The 26,178-nt window shown below is 37.7% G+C and overlaps 2 protein-coding genes across 3 annotated transcripts; both read left to right on the forward strand.

Moving 5' to 3' along the window:
- The first annotated feature begins 131 nt into the window (after nucleotides 1-131).
- LOC111564989 (cytochrome P450 2J4-like) lies at nucleotides 132-7,749 on the forward strand. The gene is made up of 9 exons (XM_023264906.3): nucleotides 132-402; nucleotides 1,947-2,109; nucleotides 2,215-2,370; nucleotides 2,910-3,070; nucleotides 3,407-3,583; nucleotides 3,675-3,813; nucleotides 4,002-4,189; nucleotides 4,952-5,093; nucleotides 6,002-7,749. The coding sequence occupies exons 1-9, from the start codon at nucleotides 202-204 to the stop codon at nucleotides 6,175-6,177; spliced, it is 1,503 nt and encodes a 500-aa protein (XP_023120674.2). The 5' UTR covers nucleotides 132-201; the 3' UTR covers nucleotides 6,178-7,749.
- A 1,718-nt stretch (nucleotides 7,750-9,467) lies between these two features.
- LOC111564993 (cytochrome P450 2J4-like) lies at nucleotides 9,468-26,055 on the forward strand. Of its 2 annotated transcripts, none has more exons than XM_055014668.1 (9): nucleotides 9,468-9,721; nucleotides 11,136-11,298; nucleotides 11,404-11,553; nucleotides 12,093-12,253; nucleotides 13,820-13,996; nucleotides 14,088-14,226; nucleotides 14,415-14,602; nucleotides 15,542-15,683; nucleotides 25,578-26,055. In XM_055014668.1, the coding sequence occupies exons 1-9, from the start codon at nucleotides 9,521-9,523 to the stop codon at nucleotides 25,751-25,753; spliced, it is 1,497 nt and encodes a 498-aa protein (XP_054870643.1). In that variant the 5' UTR covers nucleotides 9,468-9,520; the 3' UTR covers nucleotides 25,754-26,055. The 2 variants fall into 2 exon arrangements, with proteins under 2 accessions (XP_054870643.1, XP_023120679.2); XM_023264911.3 differs by lacking the exon at nucleotides 25,578-26,055 and adding an exon at nucleotides 15,825-16,020 and having other exon boundaries at nucleotides 9,469-9,721.
- The last annotated feature ends 123 nt before the right edge of the window (nucleotides 26,056-26,178 follow it).

A 26,178-nucleotide genomic window follows, 5' to 3' on the forward strand; every position in this document is an offset into this window, starting at 1 on the left:
TATGTGTGTGCGTGTGTGTGTATGTAGGTATTTATATATTTTATGTGAGTAAAAATGAGACACATGCACACATACACATGCTCTTATTGTGAAAGTCTCATAATAAAACATGATTACACCCGCAGCTATGTGGTCATTCCAGAAGGATTTTTACCTGACTGAACTCTGCTCAGTCCTGATCGCTGTGATTATAGTGAAGAAATGGAGGCAATACTCAGTGTTCTCGGCTTGGAGTGGATAGATGGCACAAGTTTGTTAATATTTTTCTGTGTTTTTCTGCTGCTGGCTGATGTTTGGAAGAACAGAGTGCCGAAAAACTTCCCTCCTGGACCGTGGGCTCTACCTTTCATTGGTGATCTTCATCGCATCCAACCTGCAAGACTTCACCTGCAGTTCACAGAGGTACGAATCTATATGGGAATAGGAATAATAGTAGTAGTAATGCTATTAGAAAAGAAAGAGTCTGAGACTTCAGAAACATCAAAAAAACTGATGTGATCTGCTATTTTTCTCAAAATGATTAAATTAGAAATTACTTTCAGTGTTTTGGAAAAAAAAATAGTGAAGAAAAATTGTGACTGTGAAAGAAGCATTTCAGAGCTTCCATACAACAAGTTCAGGCAAAGTCCAATTGGAAGCAGAGGAAATCATTAACTCAGTTTTAGGAAAATAGAAAAGGACAACAGAGATGGTTTTCACATCTTAGAGTAAAAGTAAAAATACTCAATTGCAGTGCATCGTATGTTAAAAGCTTGTTATGTTATCAATTGGTGAAATCTGTAAGACAATCCAGATGCAGAGCATAAAGTACAATATTTCTGTCTGAAATCTCACTGAGTGGATGTATAAAGTATCATAAAATGGAAATGCCCAGGTACAAGTAAATCTAAATTATACTGAAGTCCAGTACTTGAGCAAATCTACTCAGCTGCTTTCCATCATTGGAAACAACAAAATCAAGCACCTTGTTACACTCAATTCACCTCCACCTAAACATTCCCTGAATTAGAGTTAATAATTAGTCCACTGACTTAAAGTGAATTAACAGCAATTTTACTGCATTAAAAATGTAAATATTTAACTGTGGATTTAATCTCCTTCAGTTTTGGAGGCAAACAAAACAAGAAACGACGATATATCACATTTTTCTGATTGATTTGGGCCATTTTATTGGCAAATCAAACAATCAATCTAAAAAATATAACCAGCTGATCAATCAGTAACGAATACAGTTGTTATTTGCAGCACATATTTGCATATTTGGCGGTTACATAAATGCAAGCAGCAATTATTGGGTCCATTGAAGGGTTCAAATTCTGACAGGGAGGATGTTATCTTGACTATTTTATTTGGACCATATAATAATTCTGCATGATATTTGGGAAAACAACTGTCTTACTTATGCATATTTTAACTTTTCTGCCATGTATAGTGTGACCTGAACAAATCAGGGAATTTTCTACAATTGACTGGAGTAACTATTTGGAAATGGGAAAAAGAAATCTTGAATGATTGGATTGATTGTTTGTAATGTGTATCACCTCTTGCAGCTGGTAGTGTTGATTTAAATGGTGAAATAAATTTGTTGTGTTTCCTTGTAAAGTGGCAACAATTGCAACTCACTGCTGACAGAATACCTGGTTTTAGACAATGTCATCCTTTCTGAGTAAATAATGTTCTATCTGACAGATATCTCTGACTCTGACAAATAATGTCGAAAATTATGTGGTGTACAGTTCTCCCATAATGCACTATGTCTTCATAGTTCTAGCTGTCCTCCTCAGACAATATGTCATTTCAGTTCTGCACCACAAATTGTTAAATGATCCATTGTGCAACATGCAGAAGAAAATACAGATGTAAAATCAATACATTTAAGTAGGACCTGACCTCACTTGAGTCACCTCATAGTTTCACCACAACACCAATCTGCTGTCTGTGCTCAGTTTGCAGAGAAATATGGAAACATCTTCAGCCTTCGTCTCTTTGGTGGAAGGATTGTGGTCTTAAATGGCTACAAATCTGTGAAAGAAGCCCTGGTCCAACGAGGAGAAGACTATGTAGATCGTCCGCCTGTGCCCTTGTTTGAAGAATTCGCTGGGAATGAAGGTGATGTTTGTTGCATTTTGTTTGAAAAGTTCTTAATTGGTGTTTTTTATGAGACCACCTGCATCAAATGATTTCTGATCTAATGTTGTTTTGTGTTTCCAAAAGCAAAAGGTATTGTGATGTCAAATGGTAATCTATGGAAGCAGCAGAGGAGATTTGCTCTTCATACACTCAGAAACTTTGGTCTGGGCAAGAAGACTCTGGAGCTGTTTATCCAGGAGGAGTGTCGATATCTCACAGAGGCTTTTGCAGATCAGCAAGGCACAAAAACTCTATTTTACAATGATACATTGCTCTTCACTACCTAAGACATAGACATGTGATTGCACTTTTAACTCCAAAATTGCAACACAAAAGCATGCAACTTGACATTTTGGATCACGAACTAAAATAATGCAAGACTGATAATTTAAAGGAACATCTGCATATTGGAACTAAAACAATGAGTCAGGGGCTCGGTGGTTAGCACCGTCGCCTTGCAGCTAGAAGAGCCCCAGTTCGCATCCCAGCCTTGGCCTGGGATCTTTCTGTGTGGCTAAATTTTGTATATTTTTTTGTATTTTTATGCAATGTATAATGGAGGTTGACTTGTACAGCTCTGAGAACTTTTCTAAATATGTCTAGTTTGTATCTACTATAGAAGCTGTTGCTGCTCTGTAACCTACTAATGTGGCCACAACATGTACTACAGAGACAAACTTTTTATAGCTTTCAAACCATAAAAAACACATTCCTTGAAAACATATACTCCGTTTTTGACAAAGTTTCTGTCTGATCTATATTTTCTCTTTATTTTACAGCAAAGCCTTTCAGTGCCCAGAAACTGGTTAACAAAGCTGTATCCAACATCATCTGCTGTTTGGTGTTTGGGCATCGATTCGAGTACAATGATAAGAATCTCCAGACTATTCTCGACCACTTCAATGAATTACTGCTCTTACAGGGAGGTTTATTCATCCAGGTGAGCCACCAGCATCCAACAATCTTATTTGAATCAGGATTCATGCTGAAAACATACAGTAAGGCAAATGTGGATTTAAATAACAATATTGTGAAACGATTCACCTACAAATAAAACAGATACAACACTGTAAAAATACTGTTACATGAAACATTCTTCATTTCAAATCCTCTTTTCAGTAAAACTACACAAATATTGTCACCAGCAAGTATGTAAAGTATCAAAAGTGACAAGTGCTTCTCCATCCACTGATGATTTAATTAGACAAAAATGTCTTAAGTATTTCAGATGATTTAATATTTCAGATGATGTAATAACTGTCTTCCTCCTCTGTAGATTTACAACATGGTCCCCTGGCTGATAAAATGGCTGCCTGGACCTCATCGGAGGATATTTGCTCTGCAGAATAAAATCATGGACTTCACAAAAATCAAGGTCAAAGAACACAGAGAAAACCTCGACCCCTCATCACCAAGAGACTACATCGACTCCTTCCTCATAGAGATGGGAGACGTGAGTGTTTCTGTGTCTTTGTTTTGTGTTTGTGCCTCACAGATGAAATTTATTAGCTGATTCTCACTTCTGTCTCTTGTGTCATTGATAGAAGGAGGACAAAGAAGCTGGTTTTGATGTCACCAATTTGTGTTTTTGCACTGTGGACCTATTTGGTGCTGGAACTGAAACTACTACCACTACTTTACACTGGGGGCTGCTGTACATGATCCACTATCCTGACATACAGAGTGAGTGTTTCAGTAATATCTGCCATGGCTGCATCTTTTATCAGCATCTTACTCTGATTTAATATTGTCAGAGGTCAATCACTGGTCAGTCCTGAATTGGGGAAGAAGGTGTGTGATGTGTAATTTCCCCTCTCAGTCATCTTTTCATCACAAAGACTGACCTTGTTTTTTAATTACACTTTGTGCAGAGAGAGTCCAGGCTGAGATAGATGCTGTGATTGGTTCATCCAGACAGCCCTCCATGACTGACAGAGAAAACATGCCCTATACTGATGCAGTCATCCATGAAATACAGAGAATGGGCAACATCCTCCCACTGAATGTGGCCCGCATGGCAAACAAGGACACCACACTGGATAAGTACACAATCCCAAAGGTACACAATCCACAGGTAACACTTAAACATGAAAATGAGATTAATTACCAAATAATGTGTGAGAAATGCATTAGGAATGATATAATAGATATGGGCCACTCATAAGTACCTCTGTGATAACTTCTAATCTGGGACTCTGTTCTATAAATCAACTGTAAGATACAAACGGACTAACAAGAAAATACCGTAATAGTTACCGTAGAGATTAATTTATAATAATCGATAAATCAATCAAGTCTTTCCAACATTGAGAAGCACAAGACCGTAACCTCTCATTCTTTACTGATTAATCCAACATTAATTACACTTCTTCTGTCCACTTAAGCAAAATGAAACATCATACTGAGTAGTTACTCTTCCTGATTATTCCATTATTACCTGATGGTAATGTGTCCTTTTTAGTAAAGTGAAGCATTTGACTGGGTAGTTCCTCACTGCCTTCAAAGTTATTTCTCAGAATTCTCACTCAGCCATATTCACATTAATTTTACAAATTTACAAATGAATCTGATTTATCAAGAAAACTATTGGTGACATACCAACGCTGATCACTTTAGAATTTACCCAATTAACAAAATTTCTATTCCACAATTAATTAAAGTATTTTCAGAAAGCATAGTTATTTTGTCAACTCTTTCAAAGGTCAAGAATGAGCTCAACTTTTAATCCAACGTGGATCAGAAATTATTAATTTTTGCTTTTTACTATGATATTTAGAATATTTTTCAAAATGCAGGTTAATTAACCAGTTTTTCCCTTCAGGGCACCATTTTAATGGCTACACTGCACTCTGTCCTGCATGATGAGTCCATGTGGGAAACTCCACACTCCTTCAACCCTCAGCACTTTCTGGACAAGGACAGTAAATTTAGGAAGAGAGAGGCCTTCCTTCCTTTTTCTGCAGGTGAGTCAGTAGTTAGAATCCTGTATCATGCAGCTTTAGCCAAGGACTATTAAAAGGCCAAATGACAGAAAGATAAAACATGTCATTGTGTGGCACCAGTTGTTTTTATTAGTAACCACTCACTATTTGTATCTCTTTCAGATGGATGTGCATGTGTTGAATATAATAATAATAATACATTTTATTTCAAAGTGCCTTTCTTATAATATAACCTTTCCCTTTAACTGTGTTATATTGAACTTACATTGTCATTTCAGCTCTGCTTAATGTTAGTTACATATATAACTGGTGTTGCAGAGAAGCTCTTTTATAGAAGACAAACAACAAACTAGATTTAGATATCAGTCTTCTTATGATATATAATATCATACTATAAATTTTCCACTTTTATTTGGTTGTTGATCGAAGAGGTTTAACAGCTCACAGGTACAGGTTAATGCTTGAAAAGGGTCACATCCACAAACCAACACTAAAGACAGTTTAAGGCTGAAATGTGTTTATATCCAGTTTAAGTGACTCCAACGCCTGTATCTTGCTGAATGATCACTGTAGACTCCTGATCTAACATGTAGATGTTGTGAACTAGCATCATGTGCAGCTTATGCACCATGACACACAGGGTGCAGGGAAATAAATGAATGAAAAACAAGGCAAAGAAGGTAAAATCACCATCAGTGTTTTTAATGGATTACATTCAGCTTCCACCTACAGCCCTGTAGACACTTTGACCAAAATACATTCATTTTGGGTTTCTGCCATTTATCATAACATTATCTAAATGATTTGGTTAGTAATTTAGGGAAGGGATCAGTGTCTGTACATTATTCTGACTTTGTTCCTGAGCTGCAGTAATAAAATGTGATCAAATTGTGTGAATGAAACTCATCTGCTTTATTGTGTGTTCTCAGGAAAGCGGGTTTGTCTTGGTGAACCTCTGGCCAGGATGGAGTTATTCCTCTTTTTCACCTCCCTCCTTCAGAGGTTTTCGTTCTCAGCGCCTGCTGGAGAGAAACCCAGTCTGGAGTTCATCCTGGGAGCTACTCACGCTCCCAAACCTTATCGCCTCTGTGCCACACCACGATAAACAACAACTCACAATCAAACACTGTGTGCCACTACCTTTATCTTGTTTTGCATCAAGAATATGTGATAAACATTGCTGAACAATTTTATTCAACCACCTGTCATAAAAACAAGAAAACACAAATATTTTACAAATCTGTCAACAAATTGTTTCAAACTAAAAAATGTATTGTTTATTATTAGGCAAATAGCAACCTGGAACAAGTAAATAGTTCTTATTCACATATATTAACCAAAAATCTTAATATTTAGTATGACCTCCTTTGTCCCTGATAACAGCTTGCATTCCTGCTGGCATTATTTTTATGGACTTTTCAACAGTCTTTTTTGTTATTGAGTTCCAAATAGTTTCTAGCTCTTCCCAGAGACTTGCTTTAGACGAAACCTTTGTGTGATGTGTTTTTGAATTCAATAAATCCCAGATCTGTTCAATAGGATTCAAGTTCTGAACTTTGACTTAGCCAGTCCATCAGTCCCAGTACTCCTGATTTTAACTGATTTGCCGATGCCGCTTCTACAAATGGAACCTCTTATCATAATGGAATCTCCACTGTTTTTCAGTGTGGGTGCAATGCATCGAGCATCAAAAAGTTCCCCTCGCTTTTTTGCGGACATAAACACAACGCTGCTGACTGAAGGGTTGAAACGTGGACTCGTGTGTCCAGAGTATCTTTTTCCAGTCATCTCCAGTCCAGTGTTTGTCCTGTGCTATTCTTCCCTTTGAGCTTTGTTCCTTCAGTTGTCTGCTTAAGGTCATTCTGGAGACTTTCTCACATTCTGATCTGGAAGCATTAATCTCTGTCTGAAGATCAGCAGTGGTCTTCCTTCTGTCTCTAGTACTTCAAATCTTGAGATTCTTGAAATCTGCTTCGGTTAGCTTTTGTTTTCGGCCTCGTCCTCAGCGCATTTTGTAAGTATCAGTCTGCAGTTGATTCCAAGGCATACTTGACCATACTAGAAGAACACTTTATGTCTTTCTCTGTTTGTCTCATCCAGCATCATGAAGTGCTTTAATTCAGACTCCGTCTTTCTCAATGAGTTCCCTACATTTCACAGTTTCAAACAGGAGTGAGGAATTTCAAACTGAATTCACGTCTTTAGACCCAAATTTGAGCCTCTGAGAAGTCCGAAATTAATTAAGAAAAATATGCAACCACTAAAATTTTTTTGTCTGTTCAGGAATGCAAGCAAATAACTGTAATCTGGCATTTCAATCAAAAAATAATAATGTGCTTTACTAATTTTCCTGCTTTTTTGTAAAGCTGTAAAATGAAAAAATCATAGATGACAACACTAATTATATTTTAGCATTAAAATATTTGGATTAAGGAGCTTGCACACACTGGTGGATTAACCATTGAAGAAACATACAAAATATTTAGGTAATCGGCAATACTGTTAATTTTGGCCAGTGGTGGCAAACACCGTACTCTGGGTGGTGGACTGATTCAATTTGTTAAGCACTGTATGTATGTATGTATGTACGTATGTATGTAGTGTAAATCTAACACAATTTGAAAAGATTTTCCACCAATGGTCCTCTTTAATAAACCATTATACTTTATTAAAGTAATCTCCTGTATTGAAAGATCTTATAAATTCCTATGAACATTTTAGTTTTGTACCAAAAATCACAGCCCTGTACTCACCTTGAGAGGAGTCAGTGAGAAGATAATGTTTATTTAAGGACACATGATGATCAAACAGGCTTCTGTAAACCAGCTCGATAGTCAATTAGAACTTAAGGAAATTCTTGGATGAGCAATGAAATGTCTTCAACAACCAAAAAGTGTTATAGGGGAAGTCCGAGAACCCAGGCGCAGACACAGAAACACACAAACTGGTTTTGGCAGGGAAAGGAATCTTTATTAGAACAAACAAATCTAAGGATCCAAACTAAGGGGGAACTAGAAACAGGATGGATGACTGGATGGGAGGATGGGCTGAAAACTGACAAACAGCAGGAAAAACTAGACAGAAGGAGCAGGAAAGCAGGCTCAGGGAATCCGGGGGCAGGAGGAATGGAAGACAGAGTTACAGCAGGCTGAGGCAGAACAAGACCGGTCGGACTGGACCGTGAAGATTCAGAGAGCAGAGAAACACAGGAGAGAGGAAGACAGGCAGACAGACAGACAGACAGACAGACAGACAGAGCCAGAGATGCAAGGCAAGGAGAGAGATGACATGGGACAAGTGAAGGGATATGAGAGAGAAATCAGAGACAGTGAGAATAGGGAGAGACAGATGACAGACAGGAAAAAAGGAGGGAGAAAGAAAAAAGAGGGAGAAGGAGAAAGAAGGGCAGGGGCTGGAGCAGGGACCATAACAAAAAGACAGTTGTCTAGTTTCTTTGAACTGAAGCTCTGAGGATTACCGTGACCTGGATGACTGAGTATCAACACAAATACAGATTTTGTAGCAGCTGGGTGTTTATGAAGATGTATGTTGTCACTCTGCTAATCAGCACCTCTGTATATGACCTCCAGCATTCCAGCGTTCAGTTACAGCAGAAATAAACATGGTAACAGCCTGCTACAAACAACGACTTCGGTCTCTATTGCTAATTCCCTTGTTCATGACAACTGTACATGGGGTGAATTTTTATAAAACTCATTAATTTAAGTTGCATTAAGTCTTAAAGTCATGCATAACTAAGGGTGAGGCCTCCTTCAGTGAAAGGTAGGTGCCATCATAGGACGGTCCATGACCCAGAAATGTTTGCAAGACCTGCCTCAACTCCGCTAATGCTGCACCTCATTGTTTACTTTTGTATTAGTCCAGAGTTAGGAGGAGCCTGTCCAACCAGATGTAGGCTGCAGGTTCACTCATTCATTCAGCCCTTTGTACATGAATTATTGCTGCCATGCCCTTATTTTCAATGATGTTGAGAGTACAATCAAAACAGAATGAACAGGGTAACGAGATGATAAACATCAGATCACATTCTAAAGCAACTACATTCAGGAACTGGGTAGTTTGTAATCATGGTTTTGAATTGACCTACATTGGTCCTTCCTTTCCATTATTGATGTTAGAAAATTGTTTTCACTACAGGACACAACAACAACATTTTCTGCCCTAGCAGCCTACCACAATGAGAATTTCAAGTGTTACTGAGGATTTAGACTGTGGTAAGGCAACTCTGGGATTTTTTTTCAATGTATTGTTCATTTTAATGACAGTATTTGTCTGCCTGCATGCAAGAACAAAGGTGAGGCGCAGTCACTTCAGAATGTACTGTAGAATGGGCAGGTTCAGAGAGACTGGGAGGAGTCAGTTCATTTCACTAAACAACTTAAAAGGAATGAGGCTCCATTTATACATAGCACAGTTCTAATGAAGAAATGGAGGCAATACTCAGTGTTCTCGGCTTGGAGTGGATAGATGGCACAAGTTTGTTAATATTTTTCTGTGTTTTTCTGCTGCTGGCTGATGTTTGGAAGAACAGAGTGCCGAAAAACTTCCCTCCTGGACCGTGGGCTCTACCTTTCATTGGTGATCTTCATCGCATCCAACCTGCAAGACTTCACCTGCAGTTCACAGAGGTACGAATCTATATGGGAATAGGAATAATAGTAGTAGTAATGCTATTAGAAAAGAAAGAGTCTGAGACTTCAGAAACATCAAACAAACTGATGTGATCTGTTATTTTTCTCAAAATAATTAAATTAGAAATTACTTTCAGTGTTTTGGAAAAAAAATAGTGAAGAAAAATTGTGACTGTGAAAGAAGCATTTCAGAGCTTCCATACAACAAGTTCAGGCAAAGTCCAATTGGAAGCAGAGGAAATCATTAACTCAGTTCTAGGAAAATAGAAAAGGACAACAGAGATGGTTTTCACATCTTAGAGTAAAAGTAAAAATACTCAATTGCAGTGCATTGTATGTTAAAAGCTTGTTATGTTATCAATTGGTGAAATCTGTAAGACAATCCAGATGCAGAGCATAAAGTACAATATTTCTGTCTGAAATCTCACTGAGTGGATGTATAAAGTATCATAAAATGGAAATGCCCAGGTACAAGTAAATCTAAATTATACTGAAGTCCAGTACTTGAGCAAATCTACTCAGCTGCTTTCCATCATTGGAAACAACAAAATCAAGCACCTTGTTACACTCAATTCACCTCCACCTAAACATTCCCTGAATTAGAGTTAATAATTAGTCCACTGACTTAAAGTGAATTAACAGCAATTTTACTGCATTAAAAATGTAAATATTTAACTGTGGATTTAATCTCCTTCAGTTTTGGAACCCCAGCACTTATTTGTATATTTGGCCATTACATAAATGCAAGCAGAGATTATTGGGTCCATTGAAGGGTTCAAAATCTGACAGGGAGGATGTTATCTTGACTATTTTATTTGGACCATATAATAATTCTGCATAATATTTGGGAAAACAACTGTCTTACTTATGCATATTTTAACTTTTCTGCCATGTATAGTGTGACCTGAACAAATCAGGGAATTTTCTACAATTGACTGGAGTAACTATTTGGAAATGGGAAAAAGAAATCTTGAATGATTGGATTGATTGTTTGTAATGTGTATCACCTCTTGCAGCTGGTAGTGTTGATTTAAATGGTGAAATAAATTTGTTGTGTTTCCTTGTAAAGTGGCAACAATTGCAACTCACTGCTGACAGAATACCTGGTTTTAGACAATGTCATCCTTTCTGAGTAAATAATGTTCTATCTGACAGATATCTCTGACTCTGACAAATAATGTCAAAATGATGTGGTGTACAGTTCTCCCATAATGCACTATGTCTTCACAGTTCTAGCTGTCCTCCTCAGACAATATGTCATTTCAGTTCTGCACCACAAATTGTTAAATGATCTATTGTGCAACATGCAGAAGAAAATACAGATGTAAAATCAATACATTTAAGTAGGACCTGACCTCACTTGAGTCACCTCATAGTTTCACCACAACACCAATCTGCTGTCTGTGCTCAGTTTGCAGAGAAATATGGAAACATCTTCAGCCTTCGTCTCTTTGGTGGAAGGATTGTGGTCTTAAATGGCTACAAATCTGTGAAAGAAGCCCTGGTCCAACGAGGAGAAGACTATGTAGATCGTCCGCCTGTGCCCTTGTTTAATGAATTCGTTCGGAATAGAGGTGATAATTGTTGCATTTTGTTTGAAAAGTTCTTAATTGGTGTTTTTTATGAGACCACCTGCATCAAATGATTTCTGATCTAATGTTGTTTTGTGTTTCCAAAAGGGATTGTGATGTCAAATGGTAATCTATGGAAGCAGCAGAGGAGATTTGCTCTTCATACACTCAGAAACTTTGGTCTGGGCAAGAAGACTCTGGAGCTGTTTATCCAGGAGGAGTGTCGATATCTCACAGAGGCTTTTGCAGATCAGCAAGGCACAAAAACTCTATTTTACAATGATACATTGCTCTTCACTACCTAAGACATAGACATGTGATTGCACTTTTAACTCCAAAATTGCAACACAAAAGCATGCAACTTGACATTTTGGATCACGAACTAAAATAATGCAAGACTGATAATTTAAAGGAACATCTGCATATTGGAACTAAAACAATGAGTCAGGGGCTCGGTGGTTAGCACCGTCGCCTTGCAGCTAGAAGAGCCCCAGTTCGCATCCCAGCCTTGGCCTGGGATCTTTCTGTGTGGCTAAATTTTGTATATTTTTTTGTATTTTTATGCAATGTATAATGGAGGTTGACTTGTACAGCTCTGAGAACTTTTCTAAATATGTCTAGTTTGTATCTACTATAGAAGCTGTTGCTGCTCTGTAACCTACTAATGTGGCCACAACATGTACTACAGAGACAAACTTTTTATAGCTTTCAAACCATAAAAAACACATTCCTTGAAAACATATACTCCGTTTTTGACAAAGTTTCTGTCTGATCTATATTTTCTCTTTATTTTACAGCAAAGCCTTTCAGTGCCCAGAAACTGGTTAACAAAGCTGTATCCAACATCATCTGCTGTTTGGTGTTTGGGCATCGATTCGAGTACAATGATAAGAAGCACCAGACTATTCTCGACCACTTCAATGAAATTGTGTACTTACAGGGAGGTTTATTGGTTCAGGTGAGCCACCAGCATCCAACAACCTTATTTAATTCAGGATTCATGCTGAACACATACAGTAAGTCAAATATGGATTTAAATAATATTGCAAAAAAATTCACCTACAAATAAAACAGATACAACACTGTAAAAATACTGTTACATGAAACATTCTTCATTTCAAATCCCCTTTTCAGTAAAACTACACAAATATTGTCACCAACAAGTACACTATATTGCCAAAAGTATTCGCTCACCTGCCTTGACTCGCATATGAACATAAGTGACATCCCATTCCTAATCCATAGGGTTCAATATGACATCGGTCCACCCTTTGCAGCTAGAACAGCTTCAACTCTTCTGGGAAGGCTGTCCACAAGGTTTAGGAGAGTGTTTATGGGAATTTTTGACCATTCTTCCAGAAGCACATTTGTGAGGTCACACACTGATGTTGGACCAGAAGGTCTGGCTCTCAGTCTCCACTCTAATTCATCCCAAAGGTGTTCTATGGGGTTGAGGTCAGGACTCTGTGCAGGCCAGTCAAGTTCATCCACACCAGACTCTGTCATCCATGTCTTTATGGACCTTGCTTTGTGCACTGGTGCACAGTCATGTTGGAAGAGGAAGGACCAGCTCCAAACTGTTCACACAAAGTTGGGAGCATGGAATTGTCCAAAATGTCTTGGTGTGCTGAAGCATTCAGAGTTCCTTTCACTGGAACTAAGGGTCCAAGCCCAGCTCCTGAAAAACAAGCCCACACCATAATCCCCCCTCCACCAAACTTTACACTTGGCACAATGCAGTCCCACAAGTATGGTTCTCCTGGCAACCTCCAAACCCAGACTGGTCCATCAGATTGCCAGATGGAGAAGAGTGATTGGTCACTCCAGAGAAGGCATCTCCACTGCTCTAGAGTCCAGTGGTGGCTGCTTTACACCACTGCATCTCATGCTTTGCATTGCACTTGGTGATGTATGGCTTGGATGCAGCTGCTGGGCCATGGAAACCCATTCCATGAAGCTCTCTGCTGAAGCACTGTTCTGGAGCTAATCTAAAGGCCACATGAAGTTTGAAGGTCTGTAGTGATTGACTGTGCAGAAAGTTGGCCACCTCTTGGCACTATGCTCCTCAGCATCTGCTGACCCCGCTCCATCAGTTTACATGGCCTACCACTTGGTGGCAGAGTTGCTGTCGTTCCTACACACTTCCACTTTCTTATAATACAGCTGACAGTTGACTGTGGAATATTTAGGAGCCAGGAAATGTCACAAATGGATTTGTTGCACAGGTGGCATCCTATCACAGTTCCACGCTGGAATTCACTGAGCTCCTGAGAGCGAGCCATTCTTTCACAAATGTTTGTAAAAGCAGTCTGCAGCCTCGGTGCTTGATTTTATACACCTGTGGCCATGGAAGTGATTGGAACACCTGATTCTGATTATTTAGATGGATGAGCCAATACTTTTGGCAATATAGTGTATGTAAAGTATCAAAAGTGACACGTGCTTCTCGATCCACTGATGATTTAATTAGACAGAAATGTCTGCACCTGTCAGATGATTTAATAACTGTCTTCTTCCTCTGTAGATTTACAACATGGTACCCCGGCTGATGAAATGGCTGCCTGGACCTCATCGGAGGATATTCAGTTTGGTTCAGAACATAATTGACTTCACAGAAATGAAGATCAAAGAACACAGAGAAAACCTCGACCCCTCATCACCAAGAGACTACATCGACTCCTTCCTCATAGAGATGGGAGACGTGAGTGTTTCTGTGTCTTTGTTTTGTGTTTGTGCCTCACAGATGAAATTTATTAGCTGATTCTCACTTCTGTCTCGTGTGTCATTGATAGAAGGAGGACAAAGAAGCTGGTTTTGATGTCACCAATTTGTGTTTTTGCACTGTGGACCTATTTGGTGCTGGAACTGAAACTACTACCACTACTTTACACTGGGGGCTGCTGTACATGATCCACTATCCTGACATACAGAGTGAGTGTTTCAGTAATATCTGCCATGGCTGCATCTTTTATCAGCATCTTACTCTGATTTAATATTGTCAGAGGTCAATCACTGGTCAGTCCTGAATTGGGGAAGAAGGTGTGTGATGTGTAATTTCCCCTCTCAGTCATCTTTTCATCACAAAGACTGACCTTGTTTTTTAATTACACTTTGTGCAGAGAGAGTCCAGGCTGAGATAGATGCTGTGATTGGTTCATCCAGACAGCCCTCCATGACTGACAGAGAAAACATGCCCTATACTGATGCAGTCATCCATGAAATACAGAGAATGGGCAACATCCTCCCACTGAATGTGGCCCGCATGGCAAACAAGGACACCACACTGGATAAGTACACAATCCCAAAGGTACACAATCCACAGGTAACACTTAAACATGAAAATGAGATTAATTACCAAATGCATTAGGAATGATATAATAGATATGGGCCACTGATAAGTACTTTTGTAATAACTTCTAAACTAGTACTCTTTTTTATAAATTAACTCTAAGTTACTGAAGAACGAACAAGGAAATATCGCATTAGTGAATCACTAGGTAGAGATTAATTTATAATAATCGATAAATCAATCAAGTCTTTCAAACATTGAGAAGCACAAGACCATAACCTCTCATTCTTTACTGATTAATCCAACATTAATTACACTTCTTCTGTCCACTTAAGCAAAATGAAACATCATACTGAGTAGTTACTCTTCCTGATTATTCCATTATTACCTGACGGTAATGTGTCCTTTTTAGTAAAGTGAAGCATTTGACTGGGTAGTTCCTCACTGCCTTCAAAGTTATTTCTCAGAATTCTCACTCAGCCATATTCACATTAATTTTGTCATTTTGTATAACATCAGAGCTACAAACACAGAAAAAAGAAAATGTAACACACAATGTTTGAACTGATTCAGTGAAGCTCAATGTTTGAAGTTGGGCTTCTGTGAGAAGTAGTAGCAGCTGGGTTTAGTGTGTTAGTGTATTGAATGTTTTCATCTTTACAGTGTCTAGAAAATACAAATTTCCAAATTAATCTGACTTACCAAGAAAACTATTGGTGACATACCGACGCTGATGATTTTAGAATTCACCCAGTTAACAAAATTTCTATTCCACAATTAAACCAAGTATTTTCGGAAAGCATAATTATTTTGTCAACTCTTTCAAAGGTCAAGAATGAGCTCAACTTTTAATCCAACGTGGATCCGAAATTCTTACTTTATTTTTGTCGGTATGACAAACTATGATATTTAGAATATTTTTCAAAATGCAGGTTAATTAACCAGTTTTCCCTTCAGGGCACCATTTTAATGGCTACACTGCACTCTGTCCTGCATGATGAGTCCATGTGGGAAACTCCACACTCCTTCAACCCTCAGCACTTTCTGGATAAGGACGGTAAATTTAGGAAGAGAGAAGCCTTCCTTCCTTTTTCTGCAGGTGAGTCAGTAGTTAGAATCCTGTATCATGCAGCTTTAGCCAAGGACTATTAAAAGGCCAAATGACAGAAAGATAAAACATGTCATTGTGTGGCACTAGTTGTTTTTATTAGTAACCACTCACTATTTGTATCTGTTTCAGCTGGATGTGCATGTGTTGAATATAACCTTTCCCTTTAACTGTGTTATATTGAACTTAAATTGCCGTTTAAATTCTATTATATATGTTAGAGTAATATTATATATTAGAGTGATGCTTTATTTACTGTAATTTCAAGTATGGTATTATGTTTCACATTACAAATTTAATCACCAAATAAAGTTAAAAAATGAGAGAGTTTGAGTAGTTAATAGCTTCATTTGCCTATTTTTAGATGTTTGTGAGCATCCTGCAAACTTTGAGCGCTGATATAGTGGTGAAAACATCCATCCATCCATCCATTATCTATACACCGCTTATTCCTCACTAGGGTCGCGGGGGGGGCTGGAGCCTATCCCAGCTGACTCGGGCGAAGGCAGGGGACACCCTGGACAGGTCGCCAGTCTGTCGCAGGGCTACATATATAGACAAACAATCACTCACACATTCACACCTACGGGCAATTTAGAGTAATCAATTAACCTCAGCATATTTTTGGACTGTGGGAGGAAGCCGGAGTACCCGGAGAGAACCCACGCATGCACAGGGAGAACATGCAAACTCCATGCAGAAAGATCCCGGGAAAGCCGGGACGCGAACCAGGGATCTTCTCGCTGCAAGGCGAAAGTGCTAACCACTACGCCACTGTGCAGCCCGTGGTGAAAACAAATAATGGAAATTTAAGGAGGGATTTAAACAGAGATATGTAGAGAGATAAGTATGCATTATAAAATACTGTCTAGCTCACAGTTTAAAAACATTGTGTCACGGTTGACATTTGAACATAATCCCTGAACTACATACAGCTATTTTGAAGAATGGTGCTGAAATCCACAAGCTGGTGTTGCAGGGAAGGTCTTTAATAGAAGATAAGATAAGATAAACTTTATTGATCCAATAGTGGGGAAAGTTCACCATTACAGAAGCTCAAATGACTGGGGTATAAGGGCAGTGTGAGAATATAAGACAAACAGCAAAACTATATTTAGATATCAGTCTTCTTATCATGTATAATATCATACAATGAGTTTTCTACTTGTATTTGGTTGTTGATCGAAGGAGGTTTAACAGCTCGTTGGTAATCACAGGTCCTGGTTAGTGTTTGATAAGAGTCACACCCACAAATATCTAACAAATGCTAAAGAAGTTTAAGGCTGGAATGTGTTTATATCCAGTTTAAGTGACTCCAACGTCTGTATCTTGCTGAATGATCACTGTAGACTCCTGATCTAACCTGTAGATGTTGTGAACTAACATCATGTGCAGCTTATGCACCATGACACACAGGGTGCAGGGAAATAAATGAATGAAAAACAAGGCAGTGATCTAGTAGATACAGATTATAGAAGTTAAAAGCTCAATCACTTTTTTCAGTGGATTATATTCAGTTTCCACCTAGAGCCTGGGAGACACTTCTAACAGCAGATCAAACCCAGAAAATACCTTCATTTTTGGTTCCTTCCAATAACATTATCTACACTGTAACAAATTGCTGTAAAAATACAGCATATTTTGTACAGTAATATACCGTTCTTTGTAAATACAGCTGAATACTGTAAATTCACGTGTTTTTCAAGAACAAAATACTAACAGCAAGCTACCGTACAATCTTACAGCAGATTACAGTATTTTTCTGGTTTGGGTTGATTTGAGTGTAACTGTTGCTGCAGTCCGACCGTTACTCGTCTCGGCAAATCTTCCTGCATATCACCGCATTTAGCAAACAGTCAACACAAAGAAGTGACGAAATAGGTTTAAAATAGTATGTATCAGTGATTTTACTCATTACTGAGGGAAGATGTGGAGAAAAGGAAGAACTGAGGACGATGATTTTCGGCCCTCAGACCTGCAGGGACCACCTGTAGCTGATCCATCCTGCTCCGGTTCACTGAACAAGGTAACTGTGATTATTAAAAAGTCAGCCTTACTTTTATTTCTGTCAGTCTATTTTATGTTTTATTCTTTGACAGTAACATAAACATAGCCAGTTAGTCACTGCTTGGTGTTAGCCACGAGTCGCGAGCATGAATGCTAACGTTTCCCACACTGTTAGCCACGAGTCGCGAGCATGAATGCTAACGTTTCCCACACTGTTAGCTAGCAGCTAGCATGAATGCTAACGTTTCCCACACTGTTAGCTAGCAGCTAGCATGAATGCTAACGTTTCCCCACACTGTTAGCTAGCAGCTAGCATGAATGCTAACGTTTCCCCACACTGTTAGCTAGAAGCTAGCTAGCTAGCAGCTAGCATCCTCCCCTTTGGCTGCAGAGTGGACAAAACTTTGGCTCTTTCTTTTAAACCAGACCAGGAAAATGAATTTCTAAGCAACCAGATCCAGCTAGGTTAGGTTAGCTATCTCTGTCTTTCGTGTAATTTTCCATTAAATATCCAATGTGATGCTCCACTGATCTGTTATCACATCTCCACATGTACTTGTCTGCTTTTGAGCATTTAGGTAATTTCAAGTTTTAAAAAGGATTGTAGGATGTGTCATGTTGCTTTTCTCTCCACTTAGGAAAGATAAATTTGCTTGTTATGCAAACGGCTGCAAAAATTAGATTTAAATGTGTATTGAACTAAATAGCTGTTTTAAGTGGAAGCCTCTGTTTTGCTTAATAATTTGAGTTTCCTGTTTGTTTGTTTGGTTTTTTTTTGATTAATGTGACAGAGTTCCATATTAAGTTTAAGGGATCTTTGCCTACACACCTAATATATTCTTTCTTTGTCATTCCGTTGTAGGCTCTTTCTTGGTATCAACCCTGAGAGGGGAACAAAGGCCAGCCAGGAGAAGATGATGTCCAAGAGGTCAGGAAGCTGCTTCAGAAAAAGACATCTACTTTAAATCCCCATGTAGCCTCCTTTATAAAAACACTGATGGACTCTGAGTGGGACTTCATGTAAACCCACAGCTCCTGTCCACACAGGTAGTGATGGTCCTCTGATACCCGAGGCTTCGACACATGCGCTGTAGCTCATGAAGCAAACGTATCGAGCCACTGTGCCGAGGCGTGGTTTGGTCACGTGACTCGTGACGTTTGAATCACTTCAGTGACGTTTGAAGCACTCAACTGCTTCGAATCACCTGATTGGTTCGGTTTGTTATGTGAATCACTCAGCGGGATCGAGTGTTCCGGGATAGGAGAACCCTATTCAGTGTTGTTCGTTTGAATTGTTTTTCGCAGAATAGATTGTTTTTTTGCTGTTGTTTTTGCTTTGAGAGTTAGTAGTATGTCAGATTTCGTATTTCGTAGAGAATAGATAGATAGATAGATTATATATATATATATATATATATATATATATATATATTATATATATATATATATATATATATATATATAAATATATATATATATGTATATATATATATATATATATATATTCCCAACTCACCACCCCCATGCCACAACACCTGGCACAGAACCTTGTCAGGTGCTTAGCTGACAGACTACAAACCAAAGAAAAGAACAGTTCACTGACTGTTGCTACACTTGTGGCTCTGCAGTTCAAAACTTTTGGATTCACCAATCAGAGTGGCAGCCAGTGTGAAAGAACGTTTAATAACAGAATGCACAACAATTAACATAAAGAATACCAAGCAGCAGTCATCTACGTCACAAGCACCACCACAGCCTCGTCCTCCACCACCAGCAGCACCTTCCACAGGTATTTTTTTTCTCTTCTGAATAGGGAATGACTGACATTTCTGGTGATGATGATGATGATCTTCAATATTTTTCAGTTCAACTGTGGAGCCTATTAGACGAAGACGCAAGTAGAGCCTGGCAAATGCAAAGCGCCACAGCGAATGCAATTGTAGAAAGAACGGCAGACCCACTGGCTTACTGGGCAACCCACAAAACTCTTTACCCAAACTTGTACAATGGAGCCAAACATTTCCTGTGTACCTCAGCCTCATCTGTGCCGTGTGAACAGGTTTCTTTTTTTCTAAGGCTGGGGAGATAGTGAGTAAAAGAAGGAACTGCTTGAGTCCCAAACAATGTTCCCTGTAATTTTTCCTGAGTCTGAGCAAACACACAAACTCCCTGAGCGTCCCTTGGACCACTGTGAGCAACATCAGACATGTGCACTGTGGTCACACCAGCATCACATCCATTCAAGTTACATGGTTCATTAAAAGAATCAAATTACAGCATTTACATTTCTGTTAAAACACTTTGTCAACAGGAGCCAGTTGAAGGCTGCAGTGATTTTAGTGACACTACAATGTATAAGAGTGAAGTTATTGAATATTTGTCTCTCTTTACTGTTGCAGCAGGTTTTGCAAATTGCAGACGGACCCTGTTCACTCCATAGACACCAATGTTATTCCTGTAGCTTGAAAGACAGCTACTTTTGATAAAACTGGGCTTGTAGCACATTGTCTGCCTTGCAACAATGGGAAAGAGGCACCGTTTATGTTTTGACAACCTATATCTAATGAGTTATTGATGCTGGAAGTCCGAATCTGTGAATATCTTTCCAACTTTACTGAACTTGGGGCCACTACCACCTAAGGAGTGATATATTTAATTTTGAAAAAAGCATTTAGCCATACTTAAAGCTTTAAGTGCTTTATTAACACGGAACTAAAAATTTTGTATTGTTTTATTATCACAGGTTCTGTCTGAAAAGAGGTGGCATCATTTTAAACAGTGAAATCAAACTAATAAAATGTAATGACCAACCAGTGAGCAATACTGGATTCTGCAAAAACATAAACAACTTTTTTTAAAAATCTAAATCTTATCTTAACACAGTTAATGTATTAACTTATTTTTGTGTGTATGCATGTATTTATTGATTTATTTAGTACTGTTAACATATCAGAGTTCTGAGTGAGTTTTTCGTAAGATAGGCAAAGGCCATTTATTGATTACATATAGGCTGTTAAATGTTTATTAAAAACTAAAAAGCATTTAAAAAAAACAACTTAGGTATTTATTGAGTCACTAAAATACTGCAGAGTACAGACCACATCAGCATGATTATAAGCATCCTCTGGTAAATTAACAACCAGATACTGATGTCTCTCACCATATGGACTTCAGGAGATGACTGGGGGATGATAAACTGTGACCTACTGGTTGGGTTCTCTCTGTTCTCATGTTTCTTACATGTTTGTCCCCTGACAGCCGGGTCCTAATGTTTTTTGAGCAACACACCATACTATGACGTTTTTACAATGATGGTTCTACTATGGAACCAGTTTGACATGTTCAGGTGTTCTTTGTGTGAAAACTCAGAGATTTCAGGTATCAGAAGGTGGTTTTCAACTTTCTTTGTTAACTTTCTGCTTCAACTTTAAACTAAATTTCCTTCACTAACCCCGCCCTCTGGACTTCCAGGAAGCTGTGTTCCTATTGGCTGTCCAGGTGGCTGCTTGGTGTTATCAGGAACACCTGAGCAGCTTGGTGTTATCAGGAACACCTGAGCAGCTCGCTGTCTTCCTGCTTTATTTAGCTGCAGACAAACATTTCCTCTGTTTCTCTTCACCACAGAACTGGGTTTGGCTCCATTGCTTTAGTTTGTTCTTTAGGCGTTGGCTTGCAGCTTCCAGCAGTAAAATAGTTTTTAATGTGTTTCTTGGTGTGTTTTAGGGCTTTGTACTGGATAGTTGTCTTGGTAAATGTGGTTCTTTAACCACAGTTAGCACATGGTGCTAATATGTGCAGTGATTAGTGGATTTGGTACAGCTGAGTTGTGTCTTTATTTTGGCTGTAGTGAGTCTTCAGAGGTTTTTGGTCAGACACATTCTGTATTCTTGTTTGAGAACCGATGTTGATTGTCCAGAAGGTGAGAGTTCCTGTCCTGATTCTCTGTTCTCAGAGGTTCTCTGGTAGGCTGCAGGAGACTTTAGCGTTTGGGTTGTGCTAGTTTGGTTTTTGTACGGTTTCATTTGGACGACTATCTTGAGGCCCCTCCATGTGGTTTAGTGAGGTTTTCTGGAACAGTTCTACAAAGCAACCTGCAGCAGAAGAGACTTTGAGAGTTTTTAGGAAGTTCTGGAGACCAGACTTTAGAGCAGCAGAAACATTTGTCAGTAGTTTGAGCAGGAGAAGGTGAGCTTCAGAGTAGAAATGAGATGGAAACCTTCTTGACCCGTGTGGTGAGGTCCTGTACCAAGAGTTTGAGCAGGTTGTGAAGAGTCTGTAGTTCTTTGGTCTGAAAGCACAAGAAGAGTCGACTCATTAAAGGAGAAAACAGGAGATATTGTTGGTTCTTCTGTCGCTCTGCAGTTTCCTTAGACTGAATATCAAGTTTATATTTTAAATGATTTCCCATGTGAGCCCAAGAAGACTTCAATAAACTCCCTCCATCCCCTGGACACAACATATTTTATTACCATGTTAAATGTTTTTGTTTTTTTTTTTTTTTTTATTAATGTTTTTGAGTTTTAATCATAGTTTTTTTCTCTTTGCTTGTTTAGTTTTGTCATCTGTGTAAAAGGTGCTAAACAAATAAAGTTGAATTGATAAACTGAATAATTGACTAACTCATGATTGTGACAACAGAAGTATTTTCATTGTGATTTAAGGGTTTATTTCATTTTTAAGGTTGGGGTTAAAATCTTGACAGAAAAAGAAGATTAAAGAAATAAACTACATAACAAAAAGCAATTAAATCAAACAAAAAAAATAATACAATAAAACTTTTGAAAAGTTTTATTGTTAAAAAGATTTAAGAAGTTTAAGATGTAATTTTCTAATTAAACATTTAATTTTTTAATTAAATGTTTTGTCTTTTTAAAGGTTTAATAATCTAATTAAATGTTTTGCATTTTTTAAATGTTTAATATTCTTGTTTAATTTTATTTTTTAAATGTTTAATGATGGAAAATACTTTATCTGTAATTTCTAATATTTGTATTTTAAAAATTTTGTTTAATTTCATAATGACATGTATGTTGTTGAATTATGTAATTCAATATTTTGTCTGTTTAATAGAGTTAAACATTAAATACAATTAAATTATATGTACATATACCACCTTTTAATGTTTAGTTTTCTTTTTAAATGCTTCATTGTATTTTCTGTTTAATTCCTATTTGAAGTTTTATTGTCTTTATGATGTAATTTTCTAATTAAACATTTAATTTTTTAATTAAATGTTTTGTCTTTTTAAGGGTTTAATAATCTGATTAAATGTTTTGCATTTTTTTAAATGTTTAACATTCTTCTTGTGTCATTGTATTTTTTAAATGTTTAATGATGGAAAATACTTTATCTGTAATTTCTAATATTTGTATTTTAAAAATTTTGTTTAATTTCATAATGACATGTATTGTATCGTGTTGAATTATCTCATTCCATATTTTTGTCTGTTTAATAGAATGTAATGTAATTTAATGTTTAACTCTATTAAACAGACAAAATATGGAATGAGATAATTCAACACGATACAATACATGTCATTATGAAATTAAACAAAATTTTTAAAATACAAATATTAGAAATTACAGATAAAGTATTTTCCATCATTAAACATTTAAAAAATACAATGACACAAGAAGAATGTTAAACATTTAAAAAAATGCAAAACATTTAATCAGATTATTAAACCCTTAAAAAGATAACACATGGGTGCCCATATAGCTCAACGGGTTAAGCGGGTGACCCATGTACAGGGGCTGGTCCCCGACGCAGCGTCCCGGGTTCGAGTCCCGCTAGTGGCCCTTTGCTGCAAGTCTTCCCCCGACTCTTCTCTCCTGTTTCCTGTCTGTCTCTTACTACACCTATCCAAAAAAAGACAAAACATTTAATTAAAAAATTAAATGTTTAATTAGAAAATTATATCTTAAAGACAATAAAAGTTCAAATAGGAATTACACTGAAAATACAATGAAGGATTTAAAAAGAAAATTAAACATTAAAAGGTGGTAAAACATTTAAAAAGAAAAACAAAGATTTAATCGAAACATTAACAGACTGTCTGAAGGTTCAAACTAACAGAGAACTACTCAAGAACTTTTAAGATTTCAGTTCTCAGACTGTCTGAAGGTTCAAACTAACAGAGAAGTACTCAGGAACTTAGAAGATATCAGTCCTTGGACTGTCTGGAAGTTCAATCTAACAGAGAACTACTGTGGGACTTAGAAAATTTCAGCCCTCAGACTGTGTGAAAGCTCAGGTCTTGAGGACTCGGGAGGTCTGGAGGCTTTGAAAGTCTTGGAACTGAGGGTTCAACCCTCCAGCACAAAGGCTAAAGTCCAACCTCCTGAGAAAAACGGTCGAGTCGAGACTCAAGTTAAAAAAACTCAAAAATGGCAAAAAAAAAAAAAAAAAAAAATAGATGATAAATGCGCAAAAAAAAAAAAAAAGTATCGCGCGCAGCTTAGAGGGAACAGTGGTCCCAATACTGTTGATAAATTATTTCTCAATAAAACCTCATAACCAGTTACATAAGCACACCCTCTTTACTGACCTCTTTACCAATAAACCCCAAGACATACTTTGCCAAAATCCATAATAATCCATAAAATCTTTATTTGCACCAGCCCCATGTGAAAATGACATCAGTCTGTATTTGTAGAGCATCTCATGAATGTAGCAGCACCGTTTAAATGTTTCATAACACAGAATATAAGCAAAGAGTATATAGGGATACAGACAAACATGGGAAATAAGAAACGTGCTCTTCAATAGTTATTGTCATTATTATTACTAGTAATATTATTTTTGTGTCCACTACAACCCATACAATCATCTAGTGTAGTCAAACAGGAATGTGTGCATGGCGAATCAAATCCAAAACAATCCATGAACCAACGACCACGTCTTGATTGCACTTCATTTTATTGACCACTAGATGTCCTACTCGAGCACTGTGTGTCATTGAGGCCTCGAGTAATGAAGCATGTTTTGAATGAAGTGTCGAAGCTTCAACAAACCCTCGATCAGCCATCACTACACACAGGACCTCACTTTCACAAAGCAAAAGCCCAGTCTGCAACCAGATGTTCATGTTGTCATTTTAAGGTAACAGGTCTCAGTATTGTGTTGGGTTCAGAATAAAATACTTCAGTTCCAGGTTTGTTCCATGACTAGGTGTTTATTGAACATGATCGAGTTACGAAAGACTGATTCTAAAGGCAGGGTTCCTGAAATATGATATGCAATTTTTAAACAGATTGTTGACAACCTGTTAAATATCATTAATTGTTTTTATAGATTTTATTTTACAAGACTTGAATTACTTGACATTTGTTAGCTGCTGAATGTGTTCAATCAAACTCAGTGTACCTGAACTAGAACATGCACAATGGGAACCTGTTCAGCATGAGCAAATGATTGTATGTTACTAAAATTGAATGGGTTAGATAGGTCAGTTTTTGAACTATGTTTGATACAGAGTTGGCTTTAATAAAAGCTTAATGTTGAAAAGTCATCTCTTGTCTGAGCCATTTCTATGCTATACTATTTCCTGGGGCTTTCATTTTGAAAGCCCTAGGAAATAGCTCTCTAAACAGCATAATACCGTAATATTTTTTACAGTAATAAACTGTTGTTGTAGAATACGGTACGATTACTATAAAATAACAGTGCGCTGCTGGCAACTTTAGCTGCCAGCTCTTTACTGTAAATTTACAGGGAAATTTCTTAGAGTGTATACTATTTGTTTAGTAATTTGGAAGCGTATCAGTGTCTCTGCTGTATCCTGACTTTGTTCCTGAGCTGCAGTAATAAAATGTGATTAAAGTGAATGTCTTATAAAATGAGTGAAGGAAACTCATCTGCTGTATTGTGTGTTCTCAGGAAAGCGGGTTTGTCTTGGTGAACCTCTGGCCAGGATGGAGTTATTCCTCTTTTTCACCTCCCTCCTGCAGAGGTTTTCATTCTCAGCGCCTGCTAGAGAGAAACCCAGTCTGGAGTTCATCCTGGGAGCTACTCACGCTCCCAAACCTTACCGCCTCTGTGCCACACCACGATAAACAACAACTCACAATAAAACACTGTGTGATGCTACATTTGTCTCCTAAAACATCAAGAACAGCTGCCGTATATTTTTCTTTTTCTGTGCTGTAAAAAACACATAATTTGAAAGTATTTTCAGCCGGTACACATTTTCAATCAACTTTTATGCAATATTAAAGTAATCTCTTGTTTTCAAAGGTCCACATTCTGGTTGTTGACAGAAATCACTGGGAATCATGTTGCTACAGTGATTTTTACAGCACACAGACTCACAATAACTTAAATTTTGTTTAAATCAATAAACTGAGATGAACTTGTGCTTCTTGTGCAGACTGCTGTGTGTTAAAGTTCATACTGTTGTTTCAGTGGGTCACAGGTGACACAATGGCAATGACTCTCAGTGCTGCTGATAACTGTATGAATTTATTATACCTGCTTCTCC

This window comes from Amphiprion ocellaris, chromosome 2 (assembly GCF_022539595.1).
Source record: "Amphiprion ocellaris isolate individual 3 ecotype Okinawa chromosome 2, ASM2253959v1, whole genome shotgun sequence".
In the NCBI taxonomy this organism is placed as follows: Eukaryota; Metazoa; Chordata; class Actinopteri; family Pomacentridae; genus Amphiprion; species Amphiprion ocellaris.